General features: G+C 51.6%; 1 protein-coding gene across 1 annotated transcript in view; it reads right to left on the reverse strand.

Annotated features, from left to right (window-relative positions):
* Positions 1-985: 985 nt before the first annotated feature.
* Positions 986-18802, reverse strand: part of Fer1l5 (fer-1 like family member 5) — a 52440-nt gene continuing 34623 nt past the window's right edge. The window contains exons 25-53 of the mRNA XM_059281514.1: positions 17199-17362; positions 16808-16922; positions 15258-15360; positions 14585-14760; positions 14320-14490; positions 13981-14116; positions 13779-13856; positions 11849-12030; positions 11477-11638; positions 11095-11199; positions 9980-10123; positions 9734-9896; positions 9562-9587; positions 7779-7829; positions 7570-7674; positions 6987-7106; positions 6352-6513; positions 6059-6150; positions 5321-5491; positions 4991-5139; positions 4612-4751; positions 3424-3512; positions 3083-3178; positions 2779-2920; positions 2461-2560; positions 2194-2384; positions 1902-2011; positions 1506-1647; positions 986-1395 (exon numbers count right to left, since the gene is read on the reverse strand). Coding sequence (XP_059137497.1) covers positions 1228-1395; positions 1506-1647; positions 1902-2011; positions 2194-2384; positions 2461-2560; positions 2779-2920; positions 3083-3178; positions 3424-3512; positions 4612-4751; positions 4991-5139; positions 5321-5491; positions 6059-6150; positions 6352-6513; positions 6987-7106; positions 7570-7674; positions 7779-7829; positions 9562-9587; positions 9734-9896; positions 9980-10123; positions 11095-11199; positions 11477-11638; positions 11849-12030; positions 13779-13856; positions 13981-14116; positions 14320-14490; positions 14585-14760; positions 15258-15360; positions 16808-16922; positions 17199-17362 — 3753 coding nt within the window. The 3' untranslated portion in view covers positions 986-1227. The remainder of the gene's footprint in view (positions 1396-1505; positions 1648-1901; positions 2012-2193; positions 2385-2460; positions 2561-2778; positions 2921-3082; positions 3179-3423; positions 3513-4611; positions 4752-4990; positions 5140-5320; positions 5492-6058; positions 6151-6351; positions 6514-6986; positions 7107-7569; positions 7675-7778; positions 7830-9561; positions 9588-9733; positions 9897-9979; positions 10124-11094; positions 11200-11476; positions 11639-11848; positions 12031-13778; positions 13857-13980; positions 14117-14319; positions 14491-14584; positions 14761-15257; positions 15361-16807; positions 16923-17198; positions 17363-18802) is intronic.

Here is an 18802-nt window from a genome sequence, read left to right on the forward strand (position 1 = left end):
CTAGGAGGAGGGGTCACCCTGGCTGCAGATGGGTGTTCATCTTCTCAGGCCTCTGGCTCTCCCGTGTGCTTAATTAAGCAGGACAGTATGGTGGGTGCCCCTATGCAGGAGAGTTCAAGGTGGGCTGCAGAGAGCCTCTTCCTAACACCTTCCCACAGTAGCAGAATAGCTTCAGGGGAGCTAGGAGAACTGAAAATAATGGTAGTTTTGTCCATTTTGAGCTCAAAAGGAGGGGGGAATGGGTCCATGTGGTAGAGGACGTAAGTGGGCTGTTGAGATGACGGTCATAGCAGTGGACCGGGAGGATTTTATTATCATGGGAGCAGTAAGAGATAGAGTAAGTCAGGTTTGTGGGATTCCTGCTCATATACATCTTGATGCTTTTAAAGAAAGCCAGGAGATAGGATCTGTGGTCCCCACATAGCCTCGGAACTAGTCTTTTCCTATTGAGAAATGTATAAGAAAACTGCCTGTGCCGGGTGGTGGTGGTGCACACCTTTAATCATAGCACTTGGGAGACAGAGGCAGGTGGATCTCTGAGTTCAAGGCCAGCCTGGTCTACAGGGCCAGTTCTAGGACAGCTAGCACTATGCAGAGAAATCTTATCTCAGAAAAAAGAAAGCCACCATTCAGCATCATACATCCTGCCTCAGCTCTTGCTTTTTGTTGCAGAAACCATTGTTTTTCATGCAAGTGGGGCTGTTTTTCTAGGCAATGTAACCCCAGAGTGTGTGCTGGAGGAGGTAGCGCCTGGTCCCTGGTGTGGCTCTTGTGCATTCATCGGGGAGTAAAAGCCATGGCCTCGTATATGACTCACAGTTACCTTTCCCTGATTTTCTCTGTCAAAGCCTCCGCACATAGAAGAAATCCAGGACTAGACGGGGTGATTAACGTGGATGGCGTCATTCCCCAAGTCTCAAATGAAGACCTGCCACTTTCAGCCTTTCACATTGTCTTTAATCCCAACCCCCAAGTGCCAAGTGGCTTTGTTAGAAAAACATATTTATTTCAGTAGAAAATGAACAGCTCTGCTCTTGTTGGAGGTGGTCTCTATAAACATTTGAGTCAGAATATGCACAGCCCTTTGGACATATCCTAGAAGACTCAAACAAGGATCTGCTAGGAAGCCCAAGGGTCAGGGTGCTTGGCAGGAGAGAAAAGTCAGGTCACCTAGCCTTGTGGACCTGGAATCTCTGGGACGACATCTTTCATGTGATTCCTGGGTCCTTAGAGGAATGTTGACCCATTGTTTTTTAAAGGCCGTAGTTTTGAGCCCTCCATGTTAAAGACGGTAGAGTTGATATTGCTGGTGTTTACTGAACCGATGAGGTTGACTATTTTAATGGGAGGATTCAGCCGAAGTTCAGGTTTGATCCAGGCCATGGCCAAATAGTTCTAGAGAGAAGAGACACCAGAGTAGCCTAAAGTGGAAACCTAAATGTACTCTCAGAGCTGGCACAGGAGTGGCCGGCGTCTTTGCCCCTTCTCCAGTGGTTAGCACTCACCGGAGCTGAATAGACGAAGTTGAACAGTATAATCCCCAGAACCAGTACCACCACACAGCATATGATTTTGGTGCGGTAGCGTTTGCAGAAAACATAGCAGAAGTTTTTAATAGGTGACTGGTACCACCAGGAGTCATTTCGTCTGCCCAGGACAGCAGATGTCAGAGAATGGAGGGTAAGAGGGACCTTCAGGTCAAGTAATCCAGAGCCTTTGCTCTTTTTTTTTTTTTTTAACAGACTGGGGAGCCCCTTACACCCAACCCCAAGTCTTATTTCCTGACTGTAACTTAGCCATGTAGGAGGAAGTAACTATCCCTTTCCACATGGAGCACCAGTCACCACCCTATACAAAGGAGGAAGCAAGGGCTTGGTGCCTCTGCCCCACAGGGCCCTTACACGGGAGGATGGAGTGTAGGGAATTGGTTGGGTTCTGACTGGCCTCGCCCGGCTGGCCTGATTAAAGCTTCCCTCTCTGACAGCATCTCCAGAGTCATCTTCACTTTGCCCTAGAAAGGCCAGAGACAGAGGCAGGGGCTGCCCTGGTCAGACAGTCGGGGCAGGGGCCTTCCAGGACCACTTCCCTACCTCCACAAAGGAAGGGGGCTTTGGCTAAGGTCCTGGAAGTCTGCTAGAGCCAGGTTGGATGGCATCGTGGCCCTATGCACTAAACACCTTCCCCAGCTCCTACCGACAAACGCCACTTGTCCCCATCGTGGACCTGACAAGGCCACCATCCAGTTACATTGGACTTCTTAAAGAGAGAGATGCGCTTCGGTTGCATGGAGGGCCATTTGCTGTCCGTTTCCATCATCTTGAGGGAGCACTGCTTGCTGCTCACAGCCGGAAGGGGCATGTCTGATAAATTCAGCTCCAAGACCCCTGAGCCCAGAGAAAGGCCATCATCAGCAAGAGGAATTGCTTGTCCTGTGTCACAAACCCTACACCAGGACCTCACCTAAGAAGTCATCAGGGGAGAAGAAGTCATTGTCCCATATCTGGATGATGAGCCGGGCTGGAAACTTCATTGAGGTGGGATCCAGGCTCCATATGTAGTCCTAGAGGACAGCAGAAGGGCTGTGTTAATGGCCTGCCTCATGGACATTGCCCTTGGATGCCCATCAGCCCACTAGTCAGTAATGACAGACTAGCAAGGAAGAGGGGTTCTACCTGAGGACTTGTTCCTAACATCTGGTCCCAGCTTGCAGGTCTCTGAAACGAGGGCGAATCTCTTGGACCCCAAGGCCCTCTCCCCTTTCTCCTCCCTACCCCTTACCTTCTGGCTTTGGACGCATACACGCTCTGTCGCCAGGTAGTCCATGGTAAAGATGAACCTCCAGTTGAAGATGGCCTTCCCAGTCAGGGAGTGGTAGTGGACATCTGTCTTCTGCATGTCCTTCTCTAGCCCAGATAGCCACCTGGGGCCAGAGTCCTTTCACCTGGGGTTCCTGGGTGTGGTCCCCATCCCACCTCACACAAGCAGTGGCTGAAAGATGTCTCCCTCAAGACCAGGAGGTTCCAGCAGGGTGACAGAACCAGGAAACTGAGGGGGCCTTCTGGAGCCCTCCCCCGCGTCTCACCCTTTGACGTAGATGTCGCTCATCTTCTCTTTACTTAAGGTCTGACGAACCAGGTCCACCTGGGAGGTACTCCAGATGATGCAGCGCAGTTCGTACCTGTAGCCACTGTGCTCTGAGGCTGGGCTGAGGACCAGCTGCGCCTGCCCCCCCACCCCCCAACCCCCAGCCACAGTCTCACAGAGGGAGGAGCTGCCCAGAGAGCCTGAACTTGGGCAGGAAAGCTCCTTCCAACGCTGGTAGAGAAGCATTCCCACTGCTTAGGATGGGAGGGCAGAAGCTCCCTGCACCCTGGGGGCTGAGCTGGAGTGCCATGATTAGGAATTGGGTTGTCACAGACTCACCGTTTCGGCTTTCTGGGGCTGATGTTGACTCGGGGGCCAGGAGGCCCCAGCATCTTGGGGAAGATATCCACCCACATTTGTATTTTTCCCTAGAGCCAGAATGGATTTGCAGGTTGGAGGTTGCTGGTCTCGCTCCAGTTAGGTGGCATGAGGGAGGGTCAGAGGCTTGGATGAGGCTGTGTTCCCACTACCCAGGGGTTGGGCACAGAGATTTCTGGGAGGCGGCAAGTGGCCACCTGCCAACCCCTTTAGGTTTTGTCTAGGAAGACAAGTGAGCAAGGGGGAAGGATGCTGACTGAGACCAAGAGTGTTGAGATGTCACTTATGAACTGGGGTAGGGAGGGAGGAGGTCATGCTAGGTGGCCTGTTGTTGGGGATCCGTGGTGGGGGTGGGCCTCGTGTATTCAGCAGCATGGAAGCCTTAAGTAAGGAAACTGGATGGTCAGCAAGGTCATTTTGTGTTGTGTGACCACAATCTAAGGCTATTAAGCTGGCCATAAAGTAGAGAGTCTTGAGAGAAAGAATTAGTGGTGAAAATGGAGAGTAGAGGAACGGAAAAAAGGGGTGGAGCCACCAGCCTTGGAAAACAGGTAAACATATTCTGCCTGTCAAACCACCTAACCTACTTTTAGTCTTCAGAGTTGACCCATTTGAGAAAGCCAGTTTAATGAGGATGGTTATTTTAAAAATTGCTCAGCAGAAGACTTCATGAATGTTGAAAGATTTGTGGAAGGATGGAGCCATTTTTATAGTTGGACAATGAGGGATAATTACGGTGCCCTTGGAGATCTGTGTCCCTGGTTCCTTGCCATAGAGAAGACAGCTTGCAGTTAAGCATCCAGAACTGGGTTTTGCAGTGTTTGTACCCTCTGAGCTATGATGCCACCTCCTTACACCTCAGGAGAGCAAAAGCAGTGGTATAAACGGTTGGTGGGATACCATAGAGGTTCCCACAACTGTTGTGTGGCATCCATTTCTTACAGCCTTTCCAGGTGTGACGCTCTAAGTGACATCATTGGAGCATCTTTCTTACTAACGTGCAAAGCATGCTTGGCTCTTGTCTGTATACATGTGAATTGTTGACCTGTCCTTGCTTCTCACTGTGAACTATGTCCTGGGTGGATGGGCACTCATTTCCTGATCCACGCCAGTCCATAGGAGGCAGGAGCAGCCTCTCCATTCACATACCTGGTCGATACCTGGCTGGCTGTTACTGTACAGTGTGCGGGTCTCCACATGCTCAGGAACCAGCCCCTGGGTGTTCAAGATGTACAGTGCCAGGCGTTCCTTCTTAGGCCCCAAACCCTCGAAAGTAGGGGGTGTGGACTCTGGATAAAGATGGGATCATGAAGTCATTAGCATTTCCACCTGAGCACCCTCCCCAGCCCGGCCTGGATATTTGACTACCGTTGCCTTCTATGAGAAGGGAAAATTGGCGAGATACGAGGGCTCTCTACCCAGGGGCAACCTCTCTTCATCCTGCCCTCCCTTCTGCACTCCTTCATCTCGGGTCCACACTTGTTCCCCAAGGCTACACTTTCATTGTCTGAAAGTGTGCTGGGCTCACCGAAGCTCTGCAACTCGAACCTTTTCCCATTGTAGAAAACTGAGTCATTCTCAAGGTCAAATATCGGTGGAGGCAGCCCTTTCTGTCTGGCATAGCGGGTCAGAAGGTGGCTTGGGGACAGCTGATCCCGCCACCGAAATGGTCCTGACCTGTGAGACGATGCAAGAGGAACAGATGGGAAGGAACAGGTCCCGGAGAACACACTGCTTTGAGCCGCAGGTAAGGGTGCTGGGAACAGGGACAGAGGCAGGTCCGGCCCAGTTCTCAGCCTCTCCTCAGGGCTCACACCTCCCCCAACCCAGCTTGCTTGCTGAGTGGGTCCACACTCACTTGCAGTAGGATTTAGAGAGCCCACAACGGGCTCCAAAGCCAGACAGAAGTCGATTCTCAAGGTCGATAACTGTAGTTCCAATCTCATCATCTGCAGTAATTAGGTCAAAGTCGTAGAGCTGGATCTCTAGGTCCTTCTCCAGTGGGATGTTACATGTGAGTTCATACATCCTAGAGGCGAAGGGATTGGAAAGTGGCTGTGGACATATACTCTGCCTCACTGGCCAGCATCTCAGCCTAAGAGCCCCACTTCTTCACTCAGGGTGAACGTGGGTAGCAGAGCATGGGATAGGCTTTTGTCCACCTGCATCCAGTCCCTGAACATGGCTAAAGGAATTTATAAGACAGCCTGTGCACGGAGGCCTGAGTGCCTTTCCTTTGGGGTAGGTGGAGTGCGTGAAAAAGTGGTGGATAATCCACTTATCTGCCACCTTTTGAGCCCCTAAGAGTCGGTGAGACAGGCTCTGAAGAAATGCATCTGTCATGCCGGGCCAGTGGTGGTGCACGCCTTTAATCCCAGCACTCAAGAGGCAAAGGCAGGCAGATCTCTGTGAATTCGAGGCCAGCCCGGTCTACAGAGTGAGATCCAGGACAGGCTCCAAAGCTACACAGAGAAACCCTGTCTTGAAAAGCAAAAAACCAAACAACAAAAGAGAAATGCATCTGCCTAATGGAACTGCCTTCCAGCATAGCATGGAGGACCTGAAAAGTGGCAGTGGGTGACTGGGGGCAGCTCACGTGCCAAAGATGGGATCCAGAGTGTTGGGGTAGTATGAGTCCCGGCTGCCGCATTTTGTCTGCCCCAGTTTCAGGATCACGTAAGGGTCACACTGCGGGGGGAGAAGCAGAGGGGAGAAAGGGAGAGGGGGCAGTTACACCGGTCAGGGAGGATGAGTGGAGCAGGTGCGCACTGTGTGGTGCCTGTAGGTGGTGGCTACGAGGGTAGAAACAGCCGGAAGCACAACGGCATGCTGTCATTTAGGCATGGCGTGGGGACCACTGGTGACAGGTGGGGCTACTTTTTTTTTTACCAGGCCATTGTAGTCCTGTGGCTGCAGGTTGAAGGCTCGTATCAGGTATACCCGCACCACGCATGGCTGAGGGAAGTCCTCAGTCTCGGGCCAAGACGAGAATTGACGTGGAGGTTTAGGGGCCTCTGGGTCCTCAGGAAAGGGGTAGATGCGGAAGAGGCCCTGGGGGTGAGAAGACATTGGAAGCCCAATCTGACAGTGCTAAGCCTAACTTTGTAAAGCTGCCTGCCCTCACCATCACCACCACCCCTCCCGGGCCCCAGTACAGCAGGGAGAGTGTTAGGCTGAGGATGAGCAACAGGGGACTTGAGGCAGGGACCTCATTTAAAGGGGCATTGGGCAAAAGCACTTGAAGCTACTTGGTGTTCCAGACTATGCTAATGTCAACTCTGACTACACACCCATCCCTTCAGGTTTGAATGTGAGGCTGGCTTCTGTGGACAACCAGCTTGAGCTAGAGCTGGTAATCTGAAGGTCTTGCCTCCCTCCGTCCCTGCCTGCATAGACCGATCTGTGTCGCTCTACTTCTGGGGCTGTTTCTCAGGCCCCGGCTCATCTTCCTCAGGGTTTTTATTAGAAACTTCAGGGACAGGTGGGCTGTAGAGAGACAGGTAGCCCAGCTGGCGTAGACACACCTTGAATTCCCCTACCACAGGGCTGTCCACCTTGGGCTTCTCCTGGTAAAGTCTGAAGGTCTGGCAGAAGTCTTGCAGGCCCTGGAAGGCCAGAACGGCCTCCAGCTCACAGTCATACACCTGTAGGGGGCATATGCAGGACCTGGGCTTGTGGGAACCACTGGAAATCAAGAGGTGAAGGGACGACCAGCTCCCAAGCCTTTTCCAAAATGTTGGGCCCGTCAGTGTCTGCTTCAGATGGAGCAGCTGGTGGAAGGGTTTCTGGTACTCTTAGGGACAATGTAGGAAGTCCCTCCTCCCTGCCTTGGTGAGAGAGTGCTTGTCTTACAGGATCCCTGCACTACGTTAAGCTGAATGCGGTGATGCATGCTTGCAGTTCTAGCACTCAGGAGGTTCAGGAGTTCAAGGTCACCTATACCTACATAGCAAGTTGGAGACCTGCTTGGGCTACACAGGACTTTATTTCAAACAAGGCAAAACCAAACCAACAGTTCTGCCACTTGGTGGTACCCTGACAAACCACGGCCAAGCCTCTAGCCCCTCCCAGAGGAGGTTTTGTTCCACCCTTTCCCAGGACCCTCACCTTCAAGGTGTGGTAGCTTTTGTACTTGTACGGCACGGGACCGTCAGCATCACCTGTGGCCCAGAATAGCTTACTCCACCAGTCCACATCATGCTCATAGTCATCCTGACAGAGGGGTTCTTGTTGGCTCTCAGGCGGGCCTAGAGTGCCACCCCTGCCCCCCACCCAACTGGGATTGTCCTTTGTTCCCTGGTCTGAGTTCACTTTACCTCGTCTTTGCTGGACTCCAACCAGAACCTCTTGTAGAGGGTGCCTAGGAACTGAAAAGTGGGAAGGTTACAGGAGAAGAGTGGAGAAAGCAGCTGAGGCGGGAGCTCACGGCTCTCCTGTCCCCTTGCACTTCACATAGGTCTTTTAGTTCAGACAGGATGGAAGAGTCATGCTTCTTAGTGTTCATTGCCCATCTGTATAGTCAGGACTCAAACATGCTCAGAAATGCAGAACCTCACACTATCTGAACCCGTGGAGGCAGAATCTCCCCCGCACCCCAGTGTCTTACCATGTACCTAGGCTGTGATCCTCCTGCCTCAGCCTCTCCAGTGCTGGGATTACAGGCCTAACCACTATGCCCCACCCAGCAAAATCAATCTTCCCTCCCCCTTATATCTTGTGCTAGGTATAGAACTCGGGGTCTATGCATGCTAGGCAAGTAGTCTCTTACTTAGGTACATCCCTAGCCCTTGGTTTTTGAGACAGTGTCTTGCTTATGTAGCTCAGGCTGTCTCAGACCTTCAGTCTTCCTGTCCCTCTTTCTGAGTGCTGGGATTCCAAGCATGTACCATTATGCCTGGAAGCATCTGCTTTTGATGAAGGTATTTAAGAGCTGCTCTGCATTAAAATGTGATGCTGTTGCTCAAGTGCTGTAACCGTGGAGCACATTAGACATAGAGGGACTTGGAACAAAATCTTACACTTGATCTTAGCCAAAAGGCTGAGAACCGATGGAACAAAATCTTAATGACTGTCAACTCTAGTGGGATCCCTCGGTGGCCAGGGTCTCAGGTAAGGGAGTCTTAGTCCATACAATGCTTGCCTTGTGTGTTGGTTTTCTTGTTGCTGTGATTAAATACCTGAACAAGAAGCAACTTTGGGGAAGAAGGAATAATTCTGGCTCACATCTTGAGAAGTCATGGTAAGGAAAAGACAGGGCAGGTGTCTGAGGCAGCTGGTCACATTATGCATGAATTTGGGAAACAAGTGATGAATGCCAATGTTCAGCTTGCTTTCTCCGTTTTATTTAGTGTAGGACCCCAACCCATGGGATGGTGCCACCCACATTCAATTACCCTCATCTAGATAACCCCTCACAGACATGCCTGGAGGCTTGTCTCCTGGGTGAGTTTAGATCTTGTTCAGTGGACAGTCAGTGATAACCATCACAGTCTTGCACGTGTGAGAATCTTGAGCTCTGGAACCTATGTAAAAAGGCCCAGCATGGTGGTGTGTGTTTGCTCCCCAGTACTGGGGAGGTGGAAACAGAGGAATCCCTGGAGCTGGCTGGCTAGCCTTACCTAATTAGCAACTTCTAGGCCAGCAAGAAACCCTGTCTCAAAAGGCAAGATGGAGCTATGTCTGGTGTCCACACAGGTATACATATACACACATACATGAACACAAATACACACATACCACATATATCCTTATACAAATTAATAAATAAATAATAATAAAAGCTTGGGTGGGCTGGGTGAATGCCTATAATCCAGCACTTGGGAGGAGGAGACAAGAAGATACAGAGTTCAAGGTTATCCTCTATTACATAGCAAGTTCAAGACCAGCCTCAGATACATGAGACCCTGACTCAGAACTCCCCTCTAACCTCCCTGAAACACTCAAGTGATTCTCACATGCAGACTTGACTGAGGACCAACCCTTAGCCTTCTACTGTACAGTTAAGCCTCCTCATAGGTTTAGTTTAATAGACATCCCTCTACAGGGCAGAGTCATTCATGTAAATGGTATGGGAGAAGGTAGCCTGGGGCCCTTACTCACAGTATTGGGCTTCTTCACAGACAGGGCTGTGGAGAGAACACAGTCATGAGCCTCAGGAAGGGAGAAGCCAAGGAAGAGGGGCGCCAACCCCACAAGGGAGCCAGGGTCCCACCCTACTCCCAATGAGGGCTTCCTGTAGAGAGCAAGAGAGGACTAGGAGAAAGGATCATACCTGGCAGCTTTACAGGTGTGTAGTTCAGAGCCCAGGGGTCACAGAAATAGGGCTGGAGGAAGTCAATGTTGGCTTGACCCACCACAATCTGCTGGCCATAGACCTGGTTGTCCACCACTTTCACCACCAGGGGCAATGCATGGGTCTCCTCCAGAGGCATGAACTATAGCCCAAAGAGAGGGGAACGTGAGGTCCCTCAAGAGAAGAAGACTGTCCATTGTCCAGTCCCTTCCCAGGACCTCTTACCACCGTGAGGAAGAAGTTGGACTTAGGGAAGTTGGGATTCTCCTGGAAGTTGCTGATGGGCTCTGTCCTCAGGGACTCCTCCCCACATTCCACCAGGAGCTGTGGGTGATGCACCTTCATGTTTCGAAGGCCCCAAGCCATAATCTGTCCGAACCAGGAGAAAGCAGAGCAAGGGGCAGACAGAACTTCTTAATCAGGGCAGGGACGAACTGGCCTGGAAGTGACAGCCTGAAGCAGGCCAGGGTTAGGAATGTGGCAGTACCAGAGCCAGCGTCTCCCTGCCCTGTGAGGGGACAGGCTACTTCTTAAAACCTGCTGTCCGCTGTCTCCATGAAGAAGGTGTCATCTAACCACCAGCCGATCTGCCTCCACTGGCCTCCAAGCAGATTAAGTGGTACACCTGCTTACTGCTGGCTTGCTGGCTCCAGACAGTTCTCAGACACTGAGCTCCCAAGGCTGACTGCCTCTGGGGCCCACAGGAGCAGACAGTGCCCAGATTTTGCAGAGTCTCTCTGCCTTTCAGCTTATTGCTGACTTGTGTCCTAGATAGCTCCATGACCAACCAGTGACCCGGCACCCTGTGATTTCTCTATCAGCTGACAAGGGGGCACCTCAGGAATGTCCATACCCTTCATGAGAGCCTCCTTGGGGGCTGAGTGGGGACCAACTCCATTAGCTGGTCTTCAGGAGTCACTAGTTCCTGAACTACTTAACTGTTCTTTCCCGGCCAAATTGTAACAGGGCATAGAATAACCAACGTGGGGACCTCCGTTTGGCCTCAAGCAGGGATGGGCTCACACTGTGGCTCTGTCGTCTCTGGTCACTGTGCTTGCAATGTATTTTCTCTGAGCCTTGATTTCCTTCTTGGAAAATCAATTCCTGATGCACAAGGACCAACACAAGGTTAGTCCCACAGCAACTGCTCCCTGCCTGACCGCCATGTTGTCCAAGCCTCTGTTCCCATTTCTCTTGTCTCTCCTGCCTCTGAGAATGTGTTCTTAGGGTTCAAACTTTGGGCCAGGTTGTCAGAAAAGTCCCTCCAAGAGCTTCCAGGGTGCCCCAGGCTGCTCTGGGAAAGGCGTCCCCCCTGCCCACTTTTCCCCATCTGCACACACCTCAATGGCCATCATTTTTACTTCGGGCTGGATATTCTTGGGCAGTGTGTACATCCCATTCTTACAGGGGACACTTAGGATTGGCAGAGGTGTGTCTTTCAGCTTCTGGAGGGCAGAGGAGGGAAAACGGAGCGTGAAGCCCTGGGGGCTGGTCCTGATGCTCCTATCCCCACCCAGAATGTCCCATAAAGGGCTCAGCTAAAGTCCCAGAATTGACAGGTTAAGCTAGAAGGGAGTTAAAGGGGAGACTGGCCAGGCTGACAGCATTGAACCCAGTGTGTGGCCCTGAGCCTCAGACTTTTTCTGAGGGGAAGGGGAGGGTCCTGGTGTGTGTGGAAAGCTGGAGATGGAGGGACACGAGCCCTGCTCTTCTCATCTGTACCTCAGTCTCGAGGATCAGCTCACAGGATGCCAAGATCTCACCCTCTTCCTCTCCCAACTCTCTCACAAGGGGATGCCACCTCAGGGGGGTCAAGGCCCAGCCTTGGAGGTCCAGCCAAACCACCGGGGGCCACATGCTCCGTCCCCATAAGATTTTGTTTCCCTAGAGGAGGAGGGAGTTCAGAGAATGTGGAGGCCCAACCAGGTTTCCAGCATGGGCTTCTGAGGAAGAAAGGGGGGCTCCGTTAACACATCCACATGACTCCTCCACAGCCTCGGTGAACCCCTCAACACCTTGTTCTAAAATACACCTCTATCCCTGAAGCGGGGCTCTGAGGTAGATTCTTCCTCCCTCAAGCACAGCCTGCTGTACCCTGGAGTCATGCTGCCACAGTTCCAGCACCACAAGTGGGGGGTTCTCTCTGGTATCCTTGGGGTTCTCAAACAGCATAAGGTGCTGGAAGATGAGCGTCTGGGACCACGTCGGAGCGGCGGAGCTTCGTAGTGTCTGGGTACACAGGCTGTAGTTCAAGAAGACCACTCGAACGAAAGGCTCTAAAGCAGGGAGGGAGGGCCGGGCGTCACCACTCCAAACTGCTAAGTGAGGGTGTCCTCTCTGCAGTGGCAGCCATTAGACCCGAGGAGACTCAGGATGGGCCGCCACTGCCAATGGCAGCCCTTCTAGAAGGCAGCTTCAGCAGGAGCTGCAGATCAACTGCCTACCCCACAGGCCAGGGGAACCTTGGCTTCCATCCATGTGAACGCCATGCCCACTGTGGTTACAGCTTGGCTTTCTCAGGGATGAAGGAAAGAGGATCTTGTGGAGGAGTTCTAGGGATAAGACTTCCCATTATTATTATTATTATTATTATTATTATTATTATTATTATTATTTTGGTTTTTCAAGACAGGTTTTTCTCTGTGTAGCTTTGGTGCCTTTCCTGAAACTCGCTCTGTACCCCAGCCTGGCCTCAAACTCACAGAGATCTGCCTGCCTCTGCCTCCTGAGTGCTGGGATTAAAAGTGTGCGCCGCCGCCACCACCACCCCCAGCCAAGGCTTCCCATAATTGATCATCCACAGCAGCACTGAGTGTCCTTTAATATGGTTGGTGATGCTCAGGGGACACAGAGTTCAGCAGACATCCCAGAAGCCCAGCCACCCATTGCTTCCATTGCTTATCTTCTGTCACAGTGCCATTGACAGAACAGGGTGGGAGTACTCAGCTCACCTCCTGAATGATTCTGTGGGTCTTCCTCATACAAGGCCTCTTCCCTGTCTCTCTTCTACAAAGCCTCAAATGACATGGTTCCCCAGCATCTCTCTCTCTCTCTCTCTCTCTCTCTCTCTCTCTCTCTCTCTCTCTCTGTCTTCTCTTCCCTCCCTCCATTTCTTTTTATATTGTATGCATTTGTGCTTTGCCTACATAAATGTCTGTGTGAGAATGTTGGATCCCCTGGAAACCGAATTACAGACAGTTATGAGCTGCTGTGTGAGTGCTGAGACTTGAACCTGGGTCCTCTGGAAGAGCAGCCAGGGCTCTTAACCACTGAGCTATCTCTCCAGCCCATTGTGCCACTCTTTTTCATGTCCCACCCTCTCTTCCAGTCCTCTGCCATGCAAGCTTCTCCCTCTTCTAGGCCGACTAATTGACCCCAGGTAAGTGACTGAGTCCCTCAACCCCCTTCCACATTTCACAGCATTGGGGTCACATCTCAAGAGCACCCTGGACTTTGTAGTCTTTATTTGGTGGTCTTTCCCCCTAAATTACAGTCATAAGCTTTGTGCTGGCTAGTTTTATGTCAACTTGACACATGCTAGAGTCATTGTAGAGGAGAAAGCCTCAGCTGAGAAACTGCCTTCATAAGACCAGTTTGTAGGCAGGCTTATAGGGCATTTTCTTAGTTAGTGATTGATGTGGGAAGGTCCAGCCTATTGTGGGTGGAGTCACCACTGAGCTGGTGGTCCTAGGTTCTATAAGAAAGCAGGCTGAGCAAGCCAGTAAGCAGCACCCCTCCAAGGTCTCTGCCTCAGCTCCTGCCCCCAGGGTTCCTGCCCTGTGTGAGTTTCTGTCCTCGCTGCTTTCAGTGATGAACTGTTATATGGAAGTGTGAGAGAAATAAACCCTTTCCTTCCCCAGTTGCTTTTGGTCACGGTGTTTCATCACAGCAATAGTCATCCTAACGAGGACAAGCTGCTTGGGGGAGGAATCTGAACGTCAGACATTTATCACAGACATACGTGGATGTGTTGTCAGGCCTTGGGGGATAGGAGACAGGGCTGAAGGACAAGGGGCATTCCTACCCTGAAAGGTCAGGATCTGGTTGTACATCAGATTCCGGGCCTGGTAGATATAGCAGAAGAGCTGGTAGTAGTGAGGCTCTGGGTAAAGAGACATCTCATTCATTCGTTACCTGTCCCCAGCTCTTCATAGGCTCCTCCCTCCTCCCTGTCCTCAGGCTCTGGCCTCTGGGGCCCCTCAGCAGACTCCCAGGCCAGGGCTCACTGTTGAAGATGCAGTAGATGAAGGGCATGGTGGGGGTCCGGAGATTCTCGGGGGTGTGTTTCCAGGAGTCCTTCCAATGTTGCAGTGACCATGTTTTATTCTGTTCCTTCTTAGGCTGGCTCTCCAACTCCACTGCCTGTGCCCAGAAAGGCCGCCTGAAGGTTCTTAGTACTTCCTGACTCTTCTCTCCAGACCCTAGCCCCCTGTACCCCTCTACAGATGCCAGCTGCCAAACTTGAAGAGTTGGGGCCCAGCTAGCAAGGGTCAGGGATGTGTGTTCCTGAGCCTCTGGGAGGTAGAGTTAATAAACAAGTGTCACTCAGTCCACGGAGACCTTACCAAGGATCCCTCCAGGAGGAATATGGAAGCCACACCCTTCTCCTTCTTGGGCACCAGCTGTCGGTGCCAACAGCGGCGACGGAACCGGCTCGTGGGCTGTGGGTCTAGGTTGAACTTGGAGTCAAAGGTGCCGTACTCCCAGCCCTCCTTTCCCTCGCCAGAGAGGTCCTGCTGCAGGAAATAATGCAGGGTGGTGCTCCTGTCCCTGCGTCGCAAGTGACCCCTGCCTGTGTCCCAGCCAGGGCTGTTGTTCCAGATGTCTCACCATCTGCAGGAAGGAGAGGGTCTCCATCTCCTGGCTCAGCTCCTGGCCCTGCTCCCTGGGGTTCCGGAAGCGGACGCGCACCCAGCGTCGCCGGCGGTATGAATGGTAAGTCTTTTCCACTGAGTTCCAGATCTGGGGCAGGCCGGAGGGTGGGATTCCTACTCCATATTCCCAGCCTGCAGGGGCGGCACCATGGCCTCTGGGTCCACGTGTACCTGCAGACTTGGGGGGTGCTTGGACATGCCTGAGAGAAGGTCCCTAGAGGGACAGGTCCCGGGGGCCGAGGGGTCCTCATGTCCCGGAAGATATGCTCGAATTGTGTAATTTGGGCTACATGGGACCAAGTGCAGCAATTGCTTGCGTCTGGAGCCCAGGCCTCAAGACTTCCAATCCACCGCTCCCTCCCTGGAGCCGCTTTGGTTGAACCAAAGCTCAACAACCAAATCCATATTCACCGGAAGTAATCCACCAGGCTTGCTCAGGGTCAGGCCTCAGGAAGTGCCTGGGCATCTTAACACTGAGACCCTATTCCCTAAGCGGCTGGGAATCCCCAGGAATTTAGACACATCCTGCCCGAGAGCTTGGCCACTCACAGGCTGCTAGAAGAACCAACCAGATTCGAATGCTTCAGGGTCCCAGGCCTTCATGTCCTCAGACTTGACCAGAGACTGACCTTCACTGTCCACTGCATGGTTGAGCTCCACAATCCAGTTGTTCTTAAAGTGCCATCCTTGGGGACACTTCACATTCTCCAGGGCTTCCACGGGCTGTCCGTTCTGTTATGGATGTTGAGGGTGAGGGAGGGTCATGCGAGGTAGACGAAGCTTGCCTTCGCTTGTTTTCACACATATGCTCCTGTCTTCGAACTTCCAGCTACCCTCAAGAAAACCTTGTTACTTCTGCTGCCACCCTGGCTTATTTATTTAGAGGTGAATGGCTCCCTCCTTGTTCACTGGGGACAAGATAGACTTGCATGGGTCTACTCAGTGGCCAGCAGTCTCTGGGCTAACTCCATTAAAATGAAACAAAATTTCAAAGGCTGGTTCCTGTATCTTAGCACCATATTTCCTAAAGAGCCATGCAGTGATAGAGAAGACAGAATATTTCTGTCAGGACAGAGTGTGTGTGTGTGTGTGTGTGTGTGTGTGTGTGTGTGTGTGTGTGTATGTACACTCATGCATGTGGAAGTTGGGAGTCAGTCTCATTGCTCAGGAGCCCATTGGTCTTAGTTTTTGAGACAGCATCTCTTACTGAGATATGGGGATTACGTGTTAAGTTAGACTATCTGACCAGTAAGCACTAGGGGCGGGGCCTACTGTAGTCGAATATTATTGTAAGGTGTGTTACTTTTGTTTATGTTGCATTTGTTTAACTCTGAAGCTGTGTTCCTGTGCCTGTCTAAACACCTGATTGGTCTAATAAAGAACTGAATGGCCAATAGTGAGGCAGGGGAGAGAAATAGGTGGGGCTGGCGGGCAGAGAGATGATATAGAGGGAGAAATCTGGGAGGAGAGAGGAGAAAAAGGATCAAGCAGCCGGAGAAGGAGGCAGACTCCAAGGGCCAGCCACCTAGCTATACACACAGCAAGCCACGGAGTAAGAGTGAGATACAGAAGTAAGAGAAGTGGAAGAGCCCAGAGACAAGAGGTAGACGGAATAAGTTAAGGAAAGCTGGCAAGAAACAAGCCAAGCTAAGGCCGGGTGTTCATAATTAAGACTAAGCCTCCGTGTGTGCTTTATTTGGGAGCTGGGTGGCAGGCCCCCCAAAAGAGCCAAAAAACAAACACACACACACAAAAAAAAAAAACCCAGCCTCCTTGTTTCTGCCTCTCTGCCCCTGGGACTGTAAGTACATAGCACCGTGTGTGGCTTTTTATGTCAGAACTGGGGATAGGACTCAGGTTCAGATTCCAGCTCCTGGGTTCAAGCGATCCTTCTGCCCTGTCTCCCAAAGCAGCTGGACTACAGGCTACACAGTGTCTTAACTCTTTCTGACATCCAATTTAAGGTCTGCAGTTTTCTGTCCTTGGGTACAACCCCTTCATGGGTGCTAGAAGAACCTCAGGGCTAAAATACTTATCTAGGTTCCCACAGCATGAATGGAACAGAGTTCAGACATAGCACTTACTGCTGGGACACCCCAGCTTCTGAGTCCTTCCCCCGCATCTGGTCCTTGCCTCTCCCCCACACCCCCGTACCCTGCGGCAGGATGGAGACACTTACCATGTCTGTGTTGGGAATAGCTGCAGGCACCCAAGCGCCTGTGCCTTTGCGGCTCTGGTTCTCATACACCTCTTCCAGCACCTGGCTCTTGTTGATGTCTGTGTCCAGGAGGAGTCTGGGCAGTAGTGAGACCCCCAAGTTCTCAGAGCTGTCTGAACTCCCACGGGTCATCCTCGGCTGGCCAAACACCCTTATGTGACCTCCCACCTCCCTTTAGCTAGGCAGAGCCTGGCATGCAGACAGCTGTTGGTCTTGTGTATTCCCACTCACGGGAACTAGCTCACTGGCTTTGGAGCCCACCCTTCTTAAGTTCCCACTAGCCCTCCCAGGTGAGAGGGAGCCACACAGCAGGACATCCCGGGTGCCAGGTCAGGGCTGGCATCTTCCTTACCTCCTCTGAGGCTCCACAATCCAGTCGCCCTGCCAGTGCCACCCCACGGGAGCCTTGAAATCTGACTTGGGGACGGCCTTGCGTCCCATGACATCTGAGAAGGTGGGGCAGTAGTACAGCCCTTGCTCTCCCCACTGGTCTTTGTACTTGGCCTGATTTTCATACTGGGGGAGGGGAGTCCCAGTCAGTGCCCATACCTCCTCCACCAGCCACCTGGTCCTGGGGATCCTGAGACTCCCGTTCCCCAACCTTTAGAAATGTAGTAGCCAAGCAAGACAGGGCCACGTCCCAACTGTTCCTAGGAGACAGAGGCTCAGCAGTCGACACTGCCTGGCATTGCACAGCTGGCCGAAGAGTGGGGTGATGCCCAGGGTAAAGCCTGTGTCTTTGATGTGACCTGCCCACTCCCTAGTCAGTGCAGACCTGAGAAATCCAGTCTTGCTACACATGTACCCTCTGTGTTACTTCCAGTTCTTATTTCTCCTGTCGGTCCCTCCATCCCTTCTCTGTCCCTGCCTTATGCAGGGCTGGCTAGACACAGCTGTCCCTTGACTAACCTCAGGGAATTGGTTCCAGAATGTCCCTGGCTACCACAATCCACTCTCTAGCCCCTTACATTGCAAAATGGCCTAGCATCTGTGTACAACATATACTTTAAATCATCTATAGATGACACAAAACCTAATACAATGTCAATGCCATGTCAACATTCTGCTAGTGTATTGCTGAGGTCATAGTGACAAGGAAAAAGGTATAGACATGTTTGGTATAGACGCAGCCATCACGAACTTAACTGCATTTTCAAGCCATAGTTGGCTCAGTACCTGAATGGAGATTCCGTTGAATGGGGAGCTGACTGTATCATGGTATATTATCGACACATGCAACTTAAAACATAATAATGGCCGGGTGGCAGTGGTGCATGGCTTTAATCCCAGTGCTCAGTAGGCAGAGCCAGGCTAATCTCTGTGAGTTCGAGGCCAGCCTGGTCTACAGAGTGAGATGCAGGACAGGCACCAAAACTACACAGAGAAACCCTGTCTTGAAAAACAAACAAACAAACAAAAACAAATAACAATAACAACAAAAAAAATAACAAAGTTGTAAATGCATTTTTTTTCTCTTTTGAAATAGCTCTGACTAGCCTGGGACTCTTTATGGAGCCCAGGTCAGCCTTGGATTCTCGGCACTTCTCCTGCTTAAGTCTCCCAAATGCTGAGATTGCACGAACGTGTCAACCAACTACAAAAAAAGTTACAATTCTGTGACTTAAAAGGCCTGTGTTGTGGAATTCTGTCTTCCAGACTTGACACAGCCATTGCGGCTGTCCTGAAATCAGGTCAGCTGTGACTACCCATAGGAGGCCTATGCAAGATGGGGCCACCTGTTCCTCCTTTAGAGTACATGAGCAGCTTACAAGGCTCATGAGCTCCTCTCCTCCCCAATATATAAGCAGTTAACATTGCTGGGAGGAAGGTTTCTCCAGTGGGGTAGACATCCATCCATTGCACATGCTTCTGTAAGTAACCCCATTAGCTCCCCAAGCTGGATGGAACTGTTTCTTTGCTCTGTCATGGGCCATCTATCTGAGGTGGGTAGACATT

The sequence above is a fragment of the Peromyscus eremicus genome, chromosome 16_21 (assembly GCF_949786415.1).
Source record: "Peromyscus eremicus chromosome 16_21, PerEre_H2_v1, whole genome shotgun sequence".
NCBI lineage: Eukaryota > Metazoa > Chordata > Mammalia > Rodentia > Cricetidae > Peromyscus > Peromyscus eremicus.